At 35.0% G+C, this 16051-nt stretch overlaps 1 protein-coding gene across 3 annotated transcripts; it reads right to left on the bottom strand.

The window, feature by feature from the left end:
• LOC111800326 (peroxisome biogenesis protein 5-like) lies at positions 1 to 15439 on the bottom strand. Of its 3 annotated transcripts, XR_002815980.1 has the most exons (17): positions 15053 to 15439; positions 14632 to 14754; positions 14371 to 14551; positions 12625 to 12818; positions 11853 to 12104; positions 10790 to 10912; positions 9517 to 9568; positions 9382 to 9485; positions 7379 to 7560; positions 6438 to 6684; positions 4586 to 4670; positions 3604 to 3713; positions 2764 to 2988; positions 1271 to 1336; positions 1002 to 1096; positions 771 to 921; positions 1 to 383 (listed from the first exon to the last, which is right to left on the bottom strand). XR_002815980.1 is itself a non-coding variant. In XM_023683969.1 (16 exons), exons 1-16 carry the CDS (start codon positions 15170 to 15172, stop codon positions 843 to 845), a joined length of 2238 nt encoding a protein of 745 aa, XP_023539737.1. In that variant the 5' UTR covers positions 15173 to 15439; the 3' UTR covers positions 479 to 842. The 3 variants fall into 3 exon arrangements, 2 of the variants coding, with proteins under 2 accessions (XP_023539737.1, XP_023539736.1); XM_023683969.1 differs by lacking the exon at positions 1 to 383 and having other exon boundaries at positions 479 to 921; positions 9382 to 9471; positions 9503 to 9568; XM_023683968.1 differs by lacking the exon at positions 1 to 383 and having other exon boundaries at positions 479 to 921.
• Between the last annotated feature and the right edge of the window lie 612 nt (positions 15440 to 16051).

Genomic DNA, 16051 nt, shown 5'->3' with positions numbered 1-16051 from the left:
GAGATGGATGAGTGATTTATTTATTAACTTTTATGGTGGATCGTACCAACCAACCCATCCATCACAGCCACTGCATTATCCTTACCTAAATCATTGTTCTATTAAGTGTACCAGTGTGTTTCTGTTGTGCTACAAGGACAGAGAGAGAGAGAGAGAGAGAGAGAAGAACAGGCATACATACAGAATCAGTGAGCTTTCCCCTAAATGGTTTCTTTTTTTCTTCTTCAACGTGTAGCTTTCACATTCACAGTATATATATATATGTGTATATATATAATATGAAAGAGAAGGGGAAGTTTGGGGATTTACCACAGTGTAGAAGTAGGCATGGAGAGAATCACTTAACCATTTCTGCAAGTTTCTTCCAGCTTCTTCCTCAAATCCTACAACCAAAGCTCCATCACTTTCACTGTTTTTAATCAATAAGACGAAAAAGAACAGGAAAGGAAACGTATGATGAACATTAAACATCATTATCTGATATATTCTTTCTGTTAATTGAAAACTAACATCAAGATTCGTAAATCACATGCATATATTATATGTTCATTCTTGGGAAAAATATGGAACTATTCCTGTAAGAATACATTGATTTGGAGAAGGGGACATAATTTGTGGGTTATGCTTAGAGGCTTGGGACATTAATATTCCTTCCAACAGTTCCAGCAGTCAATTTTGTGTTAAAACTCTGGTGTGTGGAATATTAACACCCAACGAATCTTTAAAAAAGAGCCTAACAGAGGTAGCTGCAGCGAGTATTTTTCTGTAACCTCTTCAATACAACAGAGATGTTGCCTTTACTTCAGCCAAAGTTTATGCATCTAACGCTTCAAGCAATAATATCATAATGGGAACTCCTTCTGCAGAACATCAAGATTGCGGGAATCACAGGCGTCCAGCATGTCATTCCTTGATGCACAGCTGCAACAAGAAAAATCTTTGGTTTTATAATTGCATTAAAGGGAGGTGATGCAAGAATAAAATGTCTCCAAATCACATACCTTAGTGAAATTCTTAAATATTGCCATGCATTATCTGCCTTTGGATTCATACTAAGTGACCTCACATAGTACTTAATTGATTCCTCATACAGCCCCTAAGTGCAAAGAGAAAGAAAGTTAATTAATGTTTTTGTACATTTTCATTACAAATGATTGATTAATAACAATATGAAAAAAAAAAATGTTGGAGAAAGGTCATTGCTACTTTGAGATAATTTAGTAATTTATACAGACTGTGAAAAGAAGAAATAATTAAGCACAGGACATACCTGATTAGCATAACTGATTCCCATATTGGCCCATGCACGGACGTAATTAGGCTTTAAATCAAGTGCCTAAAAGACAGATTAAGTCAGTTAACATACTCAGAAGAGTCATCATGAAGCTAGAATAAATAAAAGTAATCACGGGGCCTAGCGTGAACATTTTCGATGATACCCTGACCATACACAAGAAAATTCCCATAAGTTGTCTCCAGGCCTATAATGCATGCAATCGAAGAGACGAGAAATAAAGTCCATTCAATCTTAATGGCTAGTTTTCCCATTCTATTGGAATGAGTAACTCCCTTCCTTCTCGTAACCTTGAGAAGGATGGTTTTACTTAACTTTTTATTGGTAAATGATTTAATCGCTAGAAGAAATTGTAGAACACAAGCATTTACAATGACAAGTTTTTGGATGGTGAGGAGGAAGGGCATGCCTACGATAAGAGCATCATGCATAAATTGGAAAATCAGCTCAAACTTCAGTTCACAGCTTAACCACAGGCTTCCACAACAATAATGTATAAAAATTACTCTTTTTTCAAATCTTTCTGTTAGGAGATTACATGTAATCCTGATTCCATGATTACTTGTTTGTATCCTTCTTGAGTTCGAATACAAATCAGTTCTCGTGATATCATCTATTAATATATACATATGCATACTTACTGTAATGAAGAACTTCCACTTTTTCTCAATTTCTTGTAAATAACTATTTCCATCCCCATGGTGTGTGCTTGTTTTAACTTGGTCCCTACCAATGATTTCAAAAGTTTCCATTTGTCTTATGGTTTGGTTAAATCGCCCGAACTTCCTTACTGATACAGAATGCAAATAGTTTTCTGATCTAGTAGTAGAGAGAAGATGACTTTTTTCTTAATAACTGCTTTCATTGAGTAAAATGAAAGAATGTACGAAGGCATACAAAATACAAGCCGATGGAGCCCAACACTAGGTACAAGTATGGACTACAATGTAAAAAAACGAAACCAAGCTAAGAATTAAGAAAAGTATGCCCATAAAGAGAAATTAAATCTAACCAACTCGGATCCGACATCTCTCAGGCCCTCTAAAGAAACGACGAAAAAGCAAGCCTACCACATAACTCTTCCTTTATTGCAAAATAGAGGATAGGAGTTGGAATATATGGCATGTGTGAAGGGTCAAATGAATTAAGTGTATTAGGTTAGCTGTTTGAATTGGGTAAAAAATAGATGAATGGGAGGGTTAAATTTGCAAGCCCCTAAAACAACAAAATAAATAGAGGATTGGAAATTTATCCGCATCGTTATGCCGGGGCTAATTAGAAATAGAAAAAATAGTTAGATTGAACAGCATGGCTACATAAATTCACATTTATATTTGATCCTCTTTTTCCTAGACTATATACGACTGAACACAGCGATGATCCGTCCCTGAACTGTTGATATGAAGGTGCAGTTGAGGAAGAGCATAGCTTAAAGTCAATAGAGAGAGAGAGAATATAGATATGATTACCTGTTGATAAGCTAATATAGCATCAGCACTTTGAATGCTGTTGGCTTGTGTAGCACCTAGCTTGTTCCAAAGAGAGTAATCTTGCGGCTTTAGTTTCAAGGCTGTCTGGAAGGAAGCAATTGCTTTATCAAATTCTCTGGACAAATTATAAAGGACACCAAGTACTATGTGCACATCAACATCATCAGGAAACATTTTTGCAGCTTCATTAAATAAGCCAGCTACCTGAAAATACAAAAACAAGAATCAAGCATAGTTTTAGACCAAAGAGAAACAGATACAAGATGAGAAGCATCTCAAGTTCTAGCTTAAACACTCCTAAATGCTAATGAAATGCACTATGAAATCCAAAAAATCAAAATCAATGACAAATTCAGTGGAAAAATCACGTCAAGAAAATTGCTTCTTTGAATCTTTTTAGTTTCCTTAGATTTCCAAGGAGTGAGAGAGCCGTACACTTGCAGAATTTAAATATAGATTTCCCCCAAAAAAAACTTAATTCAATGACTGTTCATATTCGTTAATAAGCAATAGTAATCAATAACCAACTGTTGTTATTCACTTTACTCACATCAAAAGAATAAACATACACACAAACATTCAAGAAGATTTGGGGGTTATAAAAAATATTACATTAAACTGATAACGGCAACAACTCAGAAAAATATCAGCAGTTATAACATTTTTAATATTTTGCTACTTGCAACAACATCCAAATCCAGATTCTATTATTGCTAGCACTTAGACAGCAGAAATCATGAAAGTGTCAGAACTAAATTCCCAAGATTTCTATGGTTGTAATAAAAGCTGAAGAATCTGCAGAAATAGAAAGGTGCTTACATCAGCATAGTACAATGAATCAGAAAGCTCCGGCTTTGCAAGTGCTCCGTATTTTGGGTGATGCTGTAGATATCCATATAAGTATCTTAATGCAGCTGCTTGTTCTAATTCTGCAGTAATTATTTTAGTCATCCATCAGTTTTATTCCAAGGAAAACACAATAATTGTCAAAAAATGACAAAGGGAGGACTTGGTGTTGAAACTAAAGGACCAAGAAGATTACAAAGGCCTCCTCCATTGATGAAAGCCAACTAAAGATAGTCAATTAAATCCAATCACACATCACACTCGCTTCATTTTTACTTAGAAAAAATGATCCTACTCCCTTTCAAACATCCTAACAACAGTTGAGATGTGGAGCCAGGCTGAAGGGATCTCCACATTAGAATTAAAATTCCTCTCCTTTTTAATATCTTGGGTGTCAAGACAGATAGTTAGATCAACCAAATCGATCCTCCAAGACAATTACCTGATACTACTTTTTAATATCATGGCCTTCCAGACTGATAAAAATTCCTCTCTTCTTTTTGATACAGCATGCTTTAATTAATTTTGTGGGCAATGATTTGCACATATAGTCTTCAATACTACTAGAAAACTAAGAATATTCAATCTCTTAGGTAGGTAGAAACCTTATTTTGAACCCATAACCAGGGTTATAGTTTACCCTGTGAATAACCTAGCCAAACAATGATGACTGGCCACCATCGTTAATATTTGACACTAGAGAATCAATATTTGACATAGATGGTCAACTTAACCCATATCCCCCAAAGGCTTTTTTTTGGCGTACAAGTACTTGTCTTTTGATCGCTAGCAAACCCATATTTAAATTAAAATCTTAAATAGATCTAAAAATAATTTATATACAAACTCAACTCTAATAACTACTTTCATTTAGTCAAGATAATTAAAAACGATCTGAAGGGCAAACAGAAATCATATAGAGAGCATATTATTAGATGAGGAAGGAACAACTGACCATTTGTGTGACTCACACCAAGCGCAAGAAGCACCTCTAAATTTGTAGGGTCAACATCAAGTGCTCGCTTCATGGCCGCAATGGCCTGCAAATATTAATTTATAGATTAACTTTTTTTGTAAACAAAAATCAGAAATCAGGAGTTAATCATGAGATGGCACACCACAGTACCGAAAGTACAACTGTCATGAAAAGCATGTAGGTTCAGAAGTATTAGCATTGCTCATGTCAGGGAAAGTATTGGCAGCATTAAATCAGCCCTCTAGAAAATGGTTGAGCATGTAATACAACTTGAGCAAGCCCCTTCGAATCTTCAGTTTTCATATATGAACACAAATTCTACATAACTACTTCTCAAAGTTTTGAAACTCATGACAAAGCCAACTCATCACAGCAAACTAGTAGATCAACAGTTTTCCCTTTGTTTGACAATTTTACTAAAGACTATCGAATACCACGACTGAAAGACTGCTTTCAATTCAACAGTTTAGTTCACAATCCGGAAGAAACATAGAAGTTCTAGGATATTGAAGTCCAACAAGTGCATTATTTAAAGATAATATAATCCATACACAAATCTATGAACCTAATCATTATGTATCAAAAATATAAAGTACCTATTTTTTTTAGCAAGAAACAAAACTTTTAATTAAAAAATGAAAAAGAGATTAAGGCTCATAAGATACAAACTTCACGTGGGAATGAGAGAAAACAAGAAAGTATAAAGAAAAGATTACGATGAAAAATTAAAAGCAGGCCAATTTAGAATAACAACAAATGACAAAAACTTAGCAACGGCCTGGGGAGAGAACACCATGAAGAAGACTTCAGCCTAGCAAATACAAAATGAACAAGTCATGGAAGAAGCTTGGCATCAAACAATCATTGATTCCTTCCCATCCAAAAAAATTTCCAGAAAGTTTTCTAGAAACACTGATTCAAGAACTGAAATGTAAATCTCAGAAAACAAAACTAATTTGCAGAAAGCAGAGAGCTAAAATTGCTTCCAGATACTGGAAAAACTTAACAATGGCTTCTTAAACTGGAGCCATGATTTCCGGCAGGATGCCAATCAAAAGGGGAACGAATTCCAAACCATGAAAAAATTGAGATCTAGATACTGAATTCCAGCACACCAAATGCAATACCATTTCCACCCTCTTTGCCTTTCTTAACAGAAGATATGGAAAAAACGATCCAATTCCAAGCTCACCTTGCTTGCAATCCATAAAAGTAGCTAACCCTCCGGGCCAAAGGATTCCACCTAAACCCAATTAATACCTCCTGAACCCCATAAAGATTTTACAATCTTTTGAGCTACTTATAATTGAAATCTCGAATGAAAACTATCCAGGAAAATGGCATGTCTGAAAAAGTGTTGAGGGATGCCACATGAGGTCGACCAAGGCTTCTTCAAACCAAAGGAGCAGCCTGAGATGAATAAAAGTGGAAAAGGAAAAAAGCTGCCAGACTTCTATTCTATCACGAAAACTCATTATTCGAAAGAATGATAGAAAAAAAGATCATTCTGCCTGCATAACTGCTAGACTCTATGAAATCTGAAAGAAACACCAACCAAATAATGAAAAAGATAATGAAGGATTATAGAACTAAGCTTGAGGCCGAGAACCAGAAAGATGATAATTGTTGAAGGTTGAAAGATGAAGAATTGGATGGGAAGGGGAGGAAAGAGGAGAGAGCAATTTTGGAACCTTACTTAAAAGGATTCCATTGGTAGCTTTTCACTTGAGTACCAATTTTATCTTCTATTTCTAACCATTTCACATCAAGAATGTTAGATTCCTAGTTGGTCTTATACGCCAGAAAATTATACATCAAGAACGTAAAATACCTGTTGATCATCATCATTTTCAGCATGTGCAATTCCAAGAAGCCTCCAACCTTCAGAATTTTCAGGGTTTTTCATAACTTCAGCCTCTAAAGCGAGCACTGCCTCACTCAGAAGGCCTTTACGGAACAGATCCTGGCCTTCCTTTAAAGGATTTGGATGACCAACATACGGGTTCATGTCAGAAAAGACATATATTCCGTTTGAAGCATCTGTCTTTCCCTTGGCAGCTACTTGTTCATTTAGAAACCTGTCAGTCAACATCAAAGATAAGTTTGTACAAGCATAAACTACTGATTCTCTTAGGAGAATTCAAAACATGTTCTTACATACCTACATATGTTGAAAAGAAAATCGTACAGACGTACAGAACTTTTAGACTAAATATATAAAAATTAAAAAAGAATATTGCTAACCACAAAATAAAACATAGAACAAGTTGGTTTTTATATACAAAACAACGTAAAACAAGTTAATTTTGAATTAAGATAACACCACAATTTAAATTATTAATTAGAAATGGTCGCATTAATAAAAACTATAAAAACATCTGGGAATGTTCATTATAAGTCTAACCACCCGATGCTGAAGTTAAAGAATAATTGTTTATTGAAGTTGTAGACGTGCTAAAGGAAAATAACTCTTAGTAGGCCCAAATTAAGAGGAAGAAATAGAAATAATGCGAGTTTACGTTATATCATAAAATATAAAGCACCTGCATTTAACTACAACAAAATAGGTGAAGCGATTTAAAATGAAATATTTTTATCGTAGTAAAAGAAAAGAAAAGAAAAAAAGACGAGGAATAATCAGTAGGACCTGAGGGTAAAATAGACAGCCGTCAAAATGTTGATTAGGGCATAGAGCAGAATGCAGAAAAGAACTTATAATAGACAGTAGCTTACAGCATTACAATATAGTCAGAAGTAAAATATCAGACTTACTCATCATAAGCATTCGCCCAATTATCAGCTTCTCCAGAAGCACCTTCTCCGACCTGCTGACCAAATTCTTCCACCCAGTCTTGCATGTGCAACTTGGAAAACTCATCAACCCATTGATCATCTGACGCATGCTGCTTCCCTTCAGCAAACTCATCAGCCCACTGATTAGTTTTGTTGGAAACCTGAAACCATTTTTTATTGGAAAAACTAAGTCTTGTAAAAGCATTAAAGTTCTATTTTTCATGGAAAACATAGATATTATAATAATTAGCTAGGCAGAAGAATTAGAAGGGTCGCGATCAAAAGACTGGGAAAAGGGCCAAATCATTAAATGCAACATAATTGGGAAGGGGAAGATAAGAGCTTAGGATTCAACTGTTTGCATGCATAGATACGTTTGTGTTTCATCAGTAAAGATCATACTTTTGACTAAGGTGAGTTTGGGATAACTTCTCAAAAAAAAAAAAAAAAAAAAAAAAATCAAATTCTTCTATAATCAAAGACGGCTGTCTAAATGTTGAAGGTGCGGCTATTCCTTTCTAATCAACAATCAACAAGAGCCCCAGATATATATAAAGCCTTAGGAGGTCTTTTTCTTTCTTGAAAGGACGACCCACCAAGATAGGAAAAAAGAGGATTTGCATGGTGTTGTGGAGGGCCACTACCCAATTAAAGAGAGCCACGATAAAAGACAAAATTCTGTGGGCAAAGAAACATGTTTGAAAAAGATGATCTAGTGTTTCAGAGCTCTCCATGCACATAACACACCACAGCGATAAAGCTATAGAGAAGGGCACCTCTTTTGCATCGATCTAACTTGTACTCCTTTAAAACACATTCTCAAATCTCACTAAAGTTCTGCCAAGAGTAAAGTTTGAAGATCTTAAGTCCAAGCTTCGCCTACAAATATCTATAACCAAGGTTGAGAGGAGAGTTCAAAGGGGTCCTTTCTCTAGCCAAATCCCAAGCCAACCTTGGGATCTTGCCAGATACTTTTACTGTTGCCCATAACTTGGTATACCTGTAAATTAATTCCATCACTCTTTCCTTTTGTTTACAACTCAACAAAGATAGAACAAGACTCTACTCTTTTAAACTCGGGCAGTAAATGTAAAGAAGGATATGGAAAGATGTTTTTCCTTGAGGAATGTGCATTATTAAAGACTTGAATTCTCTTCACTTCTTCAAAAAGAATACTGCTACCTCCCATCAGAGAGAGAGATTTTCTTTTATTCTTACCTTAATTCTTAGAGCTATGTGCTTTAACAAAAAGAGGAAAGTACAGACCATTTCTTAATTCGTCAACATTTTACTAGAACTTTACAGAAAAATCTTTTAGATCTTTCGATCTTAATTGAGTGAGGGTTTTAGGAGATGGCAATGGGAACCTCTCCCTCCGACTCATACAGTCTCTTGTCCCAAAAAAAGGTACACTGCTGTGAACTAATTTGATTTTAGATATTTAAGTAATTTGCAAAGAGATAAGAGAATTTTGTTCATAAAGTTTATTGGGTGCACACAAACGAGTCCATGTATAAAACTTCTAAATTTACACAATTTCCAACGATTGGAAGCCAATGCTACAACCTCCTCACCCCAAGCAGGTTAGGGCCGGGAAGCAGCAGGAGGGGCTGCCCCAAAGTTTGTGAAAAATTCAAAAACTTATATACATCATTTAAGATTTTGAAGTATCACCCAATTTACCCTCATAAATTTTAATAAATTGAAAAATTATACATAGATAGATATGATAGTTTTGCCCTCATTAAAATTTTTGGCTCCACCCCTTGTTATGGGAAGGCTTTCTATCACCCTCGATGACATTTCATTCTTCAATTTTTTTTCATCAACGAAGAATGAAAACAGAACATAAAACATAAAACATGAAACAAAAACAAAAACAAAAACAAACAATAAACTGTTCATGAAAACACCCATCCACCTGACAGATTGTCAGATTGTGGAGTGGGAAATAAAGGAATCCATCTTGTTTCATGACTTACAAATTCATCAGCCCAGGGAAGACCTCCACTATATTGTTGCTGGTACTCGGAAGCCCAGTTATCTGATGGAGATAAAGAGTTTGGCTTGACTTGATTATCATCAANAAGAGTTTGGCTTGACTTGATTATCTTCAATAATAAGTTCACCCCTACTCATCTTTGAAACAAACTGAAGAAACTTCGAGTTCTGCATGCCAGATGGATCGAATATCAAATTTGGCAATTTTATAATAAACTTGATGTAATTTTGAAGAGCAAGACCAGCACCCACAAGAAGAACAGAAAACTCAACACCACCTACTAGTAGAATATAAGAATATTTTAAAATGTTCCATACAAATAAGAGAACATGAAGCCCTCAAAAGTTCCCCAAAAACTAAACTACAAACAACAAAAAAAGAAAATGCTAAACAATCCAAAAATAGCTAAATATTAAATAATGGTTTAATTGCAAATTTAATCCTTGAGGTTTCAAAAGCTTCTAATACGTCCTAAACTTTTGACTTTGATTCTGAACAGTTTCTACCAAGAACATCGTTACATAATGTTAACAAGACGCTTTAATTTGACTAAGTGGTGGTATGAGTATGACATACTATAGCACAAGAGAGTAGGTCAGTCAGACAAAATAAAGGTGGGGGCTATAAATTTTGATGGGGTGGGCAGGTCGAATACATTACCCTTATTTTATCCAACGACCCAATCCTTATGTCATGTTATGTCAAATCATCACTCATTGGACTCCAATCAACAAATTATTTACCATTTAAGTAATTGTTAACAAAATGACTTTCAAGGATCAAAATAAAAGCAAAAACATAATTGAAACTTAAGATTGGGGAACTAAATAGACACCGCATTAAGGAATAAAAACATAATTTAACCTAAAAGTTAAGACAATTACATGAGATGCCCATGCTAAAATAAAACCAGAAAAAATAAATGTTAATAGATGGTCGAAACCAAAGACTAATAGGAACTATTTAAAATTGAAGAACCATGTTAAAGAACAAAGGAGAGGCAGGATAATGAAAACTAATCATTTATCCGTCAGCATGCATATACTAAATATCTAGAACCACCTAACAAACAAAGATATTCAGGGTGCTAGTCATATTGTTGCATAATACAAGAATGAAGGTACTCCATAAAAAAGCCATTAGTTTGACCTTGGCTTTTGTTTGGAAGACAATTACTATAGTGTATACCGTCATATAACCTGTTTTTAAAAAAAAAAAAAAAAAAAAAAAATTGACAACGTTGCCAAACCTAATTTATCATTTCAATTGTTTGTCGATGTTTGCTTATGTGTTACACTCTCATCAAATGCGGAAGGAAAATGAAAAACTTTAGTTATGTTTTAGATGAATGAAATACTAAAATCATGATAAAAAGAAAAAATATTAACCTGAAACTTCGGGTCGTTATTTTCAGCTAATGTATTTGCAAGCTTGCGAGTCTGTTCCATTGCAGATAAGTTCATCATACTACCACCTGCCATTTGTTGGGCCGATGCTAACTGAAACTTCTCCTGCAGTAATATATCAAGAGAATTACAATTCACAACCCATGGAGTCCAATATAGTTATTATAATTGAATGAGTCAAATAAGGCATTGTGCATACAAAATCAATTATTATACAAACCAAGATTGAGGGGCATATAAATACACATATTTTCCGAAGGTGTTGAAAACAAGGTCCCGTAACACAGGCCACAGAGTAGTCGGTAGTGGTCAACCAAAAAATAAACTGCTCAAAACTATATTAAGCAGCTTCATCATAGTCTAAACCTTAAAATGAAAGAGGCAAGATAAATAACTCAGTATAACTAGCTTGTCTAACATGCTAAAATAACTCTGTATGACCAAGTTTATTGCAGAAGCCGACTAAACTTCACAACTCAATATCCAACAGAAAGTTATAATTAATTTAATAACTATCAAGGATTTCAAGTTCATGATTTGATGCCAACCGAATGCCAGTTTCATGGTTATCATTCAAAAAATGATTGTCGGCTAATCACTCGAACTCAAAGCATGAATAAAAAATTATCACAAAAAAAGTTAACCAAGGCTTAATTAATTTAATAACTATCAAGGATTTCAAGTTCATGATTTGATGCCAACCGAATGCCAGTTTCATGGTTATCATTCAAAAAATGATTGTCGGCTAATCACTCGAACTCAAAGCATGAATAAAAAATTATCACAAAAAAAGTTAACCAAGGCTTAATTAATTTAATAACTATCAAGGATTTCAAGTTCATGATTTGATGCCAACCGAATGCCAGTTTCATGGTTATCATTCAAAAAATGATTGTCGGCTAATCACTCGAACTCAAAGCATGAATAAAAAATTATCACAAAAAAAGTTAACCAAGGCACCAGCCACAGATCATGTACTATGGGTTCATCAGATAAAAAACCATCATTATAGGTGCAACTTGTAGGACAAGCTGCAGCACCTTACCTGCTCAAACTCGGAGGCCCAACCATTGGCACCGTATTGTTGTTCAAAGGATTGAGCCCAACCCTCATGATTAGCATATTTTTCCCTGTTTAGGCTATATTCAGAAGCCCATCCATCTGCAATATGACCACCAGGTCTCTGTAGAGCTTGAGATTCGTTCCAATAATCCTCCAACTCATGAAACCTACCAGGTTGAAACCCCTTAACCTGTTTACTGCTGTCAATATCTAAGGAAGATAGAAGTGCATTCACCTGAAGGGATTGAAAAGAGTGAAACTCGCATAAGTTTACATTTACAGTTTACCAATTGAATATACAGAAGGTTCCGAAGTTCAACACTTCTCTTAGCAAACTCATTCGGAATCATTAAAACGTTTCTAAATCTCTTTTCTTGTGGCTATAGTTATTTTTTAAGAACAATATTTAGAGGACAACTTTTTTAATACATTTCGTGTCTACGGCCAATAAATCCCCTTTTCATGTACTTATCTTGGCATTAATGAATTGTCTCTTATCCGAAAAACCATAAACATTTTAAGATACGAAAATTTTTCAAGATTTATATTTTTTTCCTCCTAGATATATAGAAATATTGTTTTTCAACCTAAAAAAAAAAAAAAAGATATCAGTAAGAAAAATAAAAAGGGATAATATGAGGGCCAAACATGAGACATGACCTTGCACCTAAATAAAGCTTCGACAATGTCTACAAAATTGGTATAAAATGCATGCTTTCTTATGAAATTGGTACGAAATAGAAAGATCACCAAACCTGCGCATTTATGAAGTCTTCACTCTTATCTGCAAAAAAATGTCGAGCCATTATGCTACTACGATCTCGTATACACTGCTTATCACCTTCAGATAGTCCCAATAAAGGCAGAGGGGTAGGATGAAAAGGAATTCCACCACGGCTGGTCTCTACAAATGAGTGCAAAAAGTTTGACAGCACTCTTTGCGGTGGCCCTGGTATACAGCAAATGTGAAGTCAAAAATAAAATAAGGAAAAAATACTTCTTTTTTTTCTTTTTTATTTATTTATTTATTTATTTTAATTTTGAGTATAGTTTGCATTTGGTCCCTAAATTTCAAAATGTTACTCTTTTACTTTTGAGGTTTAATTTCCACTTGGTCCCTCGGTTTTAAAATATTACATCTGGTCCCTAAAATGTTACCACAAAGCCCTAAAACATAAAGATCAATCCTATCTGCTATGAATCACCCCTATTTTCCAAGCCAACTCCTACAAAAAGAGGTCAAACCCCCAGTCGAACCCACTTCCACACCCTCCCCATTGGCCATGCCCCATAAACCCATAGCTTCCCCCCATAAACCAAAGGCCACGAGCCCCTCACCCTATATTTCACCAATCTCCAAAACCTCATCTACTATACCACTTCTTATTCCAACCCACAAGTTGTAACATCATCACCAAAAAAACATGTCATCATCATAAATAACCAAAAAACCTTCCTCATCCCAAGAACAAATTCTCCATTGTCGGCTCTCACAAAGAATCTAATGATGAATATGCATTTAGCCCTCTACCCCCCTCCACAACCTCACCATCCCCTGCCGCAGGTATGCCGAACCTCTTTTTCTGTGGCCAGAGATTATCCTTGCGGATACCGACCTTGGCACTTTTTTCCATGAAAACCAGAATGAAACAAAGGCAAAAGAGGTCACCCCAATGTCGGCGATACTCACACCAACAATGGCTATCCAAATCCTGGCATCATGGCTAAAAGAACACCACATTGAAACTGAACTCAAACATCATGAGTAAAAATATAACATTTTGAAACCCAAGGACTAAATGGAAACTATACTCAAAACTTAGGGACCAAAAGGGTATTTTTCCCATAAAATAATTAGTGGGAAAATAATTAGTAGGACTGAAAAGAATTTCAAATCCAAGCTCTAATACTAGCAGATGTTACATAGTCAGTTAAAGTGGCAAACGTTTAAAAATTTCGTGACGAACTAAAATGAATCTTCCACTAAGTGGCAAACGTTTAAAAATTTCGTGACGAACTAAAATGAATCTTCCACTCTACCAAGTCAGTCAAGGTTAGCATGTTTTAGGTTTACAAAGGAAGACCCAACCCAGTGACACAAGTTTTAATTAGGTTTTAAACCTAATTAAAATTATATAACTCGAAACTGAATCCCAAACCTGCAGATGCCACGGTTGAGGAAACTGTTGTTTGACTAGCAATAATTTGCAGGGATTGGAGTTTCAAATCAAGACTATTCTCTGGAAGCTTTTCAATTAACTATACTACACTAAGGACATATTACATCACTAATATACACGAGTATCTTCTAAAGTCAATTGATGGATGATAGGTGTTGTAGGTCAAAAGCCTGAAACTCCATGTCGTTTAATTAAATTTTTGTTAGCATTAGCAGAGTCCTTGTAATTGAACTAAAACAGTTTGGAAGCAACACAAAAGACAAGCCAACAATACCAACGATCCAGAAATTTAGAAGAATAAAGAAGAAACTCAGGAAGTACCTTCAAATACTGGTTGATGCTGAGAAGCAGGCATTTGATCATAAATACGATCAAATTCAGCAAGACTTGGTTGCATTTCTCTCAAATGGGGAGGAGGGGGACCTCCCTGTACCTCATTCCATGCAGAGGCCATACCACTCTGATCAGCAGCCGAGTGGAAGCCACTAAAAAATTTTGACGCCTGACATCAAGCAAAATCGAAACAATCGATATGTTAAAAACTAAATGAGGATTCTAAAAGGAAAATTTGCAAAACCAAACCTGCTCATTGGGTTGAAACGGTGGATGATCCAATTCAGACCCAGGGAGCTGCCCATGGCCCTCAGGGTAAAAAGGTCTCTCAGGACCTGTGAGCTGCGATGTAGGAATTTCCCGCAATCTTTCCTGCTCAGAATATTGTTCAAACATAAGACGAATTAACGAATAACTTCATTCACAAGATCAAACCCATATGAAGAAATACCAATTTGGTAACATGAATAAGATAAAGAACAAAATCAGCAACTAAGACCAAGTTAACCAAAGCTCAATCTGAATTTCACAATACTAGGCAACAGCAAATTCATGAATTAACATATTAAAGTATAAGAAAACACAATTCTAATGGAACCCCAGATAACAGATAGTAAGAATGATTAAATTGAAGCATCGAACAAATTCAGAAAGTAGAGGTGGAAAGAACCTGGGTCTTGGAAGAGGAACCAACTAGAGCGTTGGCAAGGGCACCGAGAGGGTTAGAAGAAGAAGAAGAACCAGGAACGGCACAAGCAGCGCCTCCAGTAACCAGCTCGCGCATCGCCATGTCTTCTGTCTTTCGGCCTCGGGACAGTCAATTTTCTTCCTCTCGATTCGCGTTCCTCCTGTGAATTGTTTCAATCGCTGTTTCAATCCATCTTCTTTCCCAAAAACTTCAATTGATTACGTAAATATGATTGATTTGGATAGCCTTTTTGGTAGAAGACGTGAAATTGGTAGGAAAAACGATAACGGAATGGGCTATGGGGGTTGTATTCAAGTGCCCTGAGCCACAATTGCGAACTTTCCCACGGAGCAAGTCCACGAAATTAAATAGAAACGATGATTATCTTTCACCGCCGTACTTGGAAAGCTGATCTTTTTTTCCCTTCAAAAGTTGCTCAAAATTGTTACTAGTTACAAATACACAAATAAATAAATAAATAAATAAATAAATAAATAAATAATATATATATTTATTTATTTGTGATTAAAGTAGACTCACACGATTCTTATTAAATAATAAATTTAACCCAATTTAATCATAATTTTCTTTTTGGTTGGGTTGATTCAATTGTTCGAGTCATTTATTAAAATTTTTATTTTTAATAAAAATAATGTTCATTTATTTTCACACTTATATAACTCAATTTGAATATATATTTAAAAAATTACTTTTGAAAAAGTTAAAAGTTATTTTAATAGTTGTTGGAGAATAAATAATCCGAAAATAATTATAAAATTAGAGAAATATATGTATATATAATTATGTCGGAACTAAAAAAAATTGATTAGAAATAAATTCCAGTTGATTAGGCTAAGTCGTTTTTGGAAAAATGAAACCCACTCCATTTATAAAAAGTTTATTTATTTGAACCTAATCCAAAAAAAATTGATTAGCAATAAATTCGATCCGTCCAATCTAATTTTTGGGAAACTCATGAAC

The sequence above is a fragment of the Cucurbita pepo genome, chromosome LG08 (genome assembly GCF_002806865.2).
Source record: "Cucurbita pepo subsp. pepo cultivar mu-cu-16 chromosome LG08, ASM280686v2, whole genome shotgun sequence".
Lineage (NCBI taxonomy): Eukaryota > Viridiplantae > Streptophyta > Magnoliopsida > Cucurbitales > Cucurbitaceae > Cucurbita > Cucurbita pepo.
Note: the sequence above shows the minus strand (reverse complement) of the source record. Positions and strands in the feature narration are given on the sequence as shown.

Coding starts and splice junctions, on each gene's coding strand:
- LOC111800326 (XM_023683969.1), bottom strand. CDS start 15,172: ATGGCGATGCGCGAGCTGGTTACTGGAGGCGCTGCTTGTGCCGTTCCT. Junction 14,755..15,052: donor GTTCCTCTTCCAAGACCCAG/GTTCTTTCCACC, acceptor TATTCTGAGCAG/GAAAGATTGCGGGAAATTCC. Junction 10,913..11,852: donor GGGCCTCCGAGTTTGAGCAG/GTAAGGTGCTGC, acceptor ATATTACTGCAG/GAGAAGTTTCAGTTAGCATC.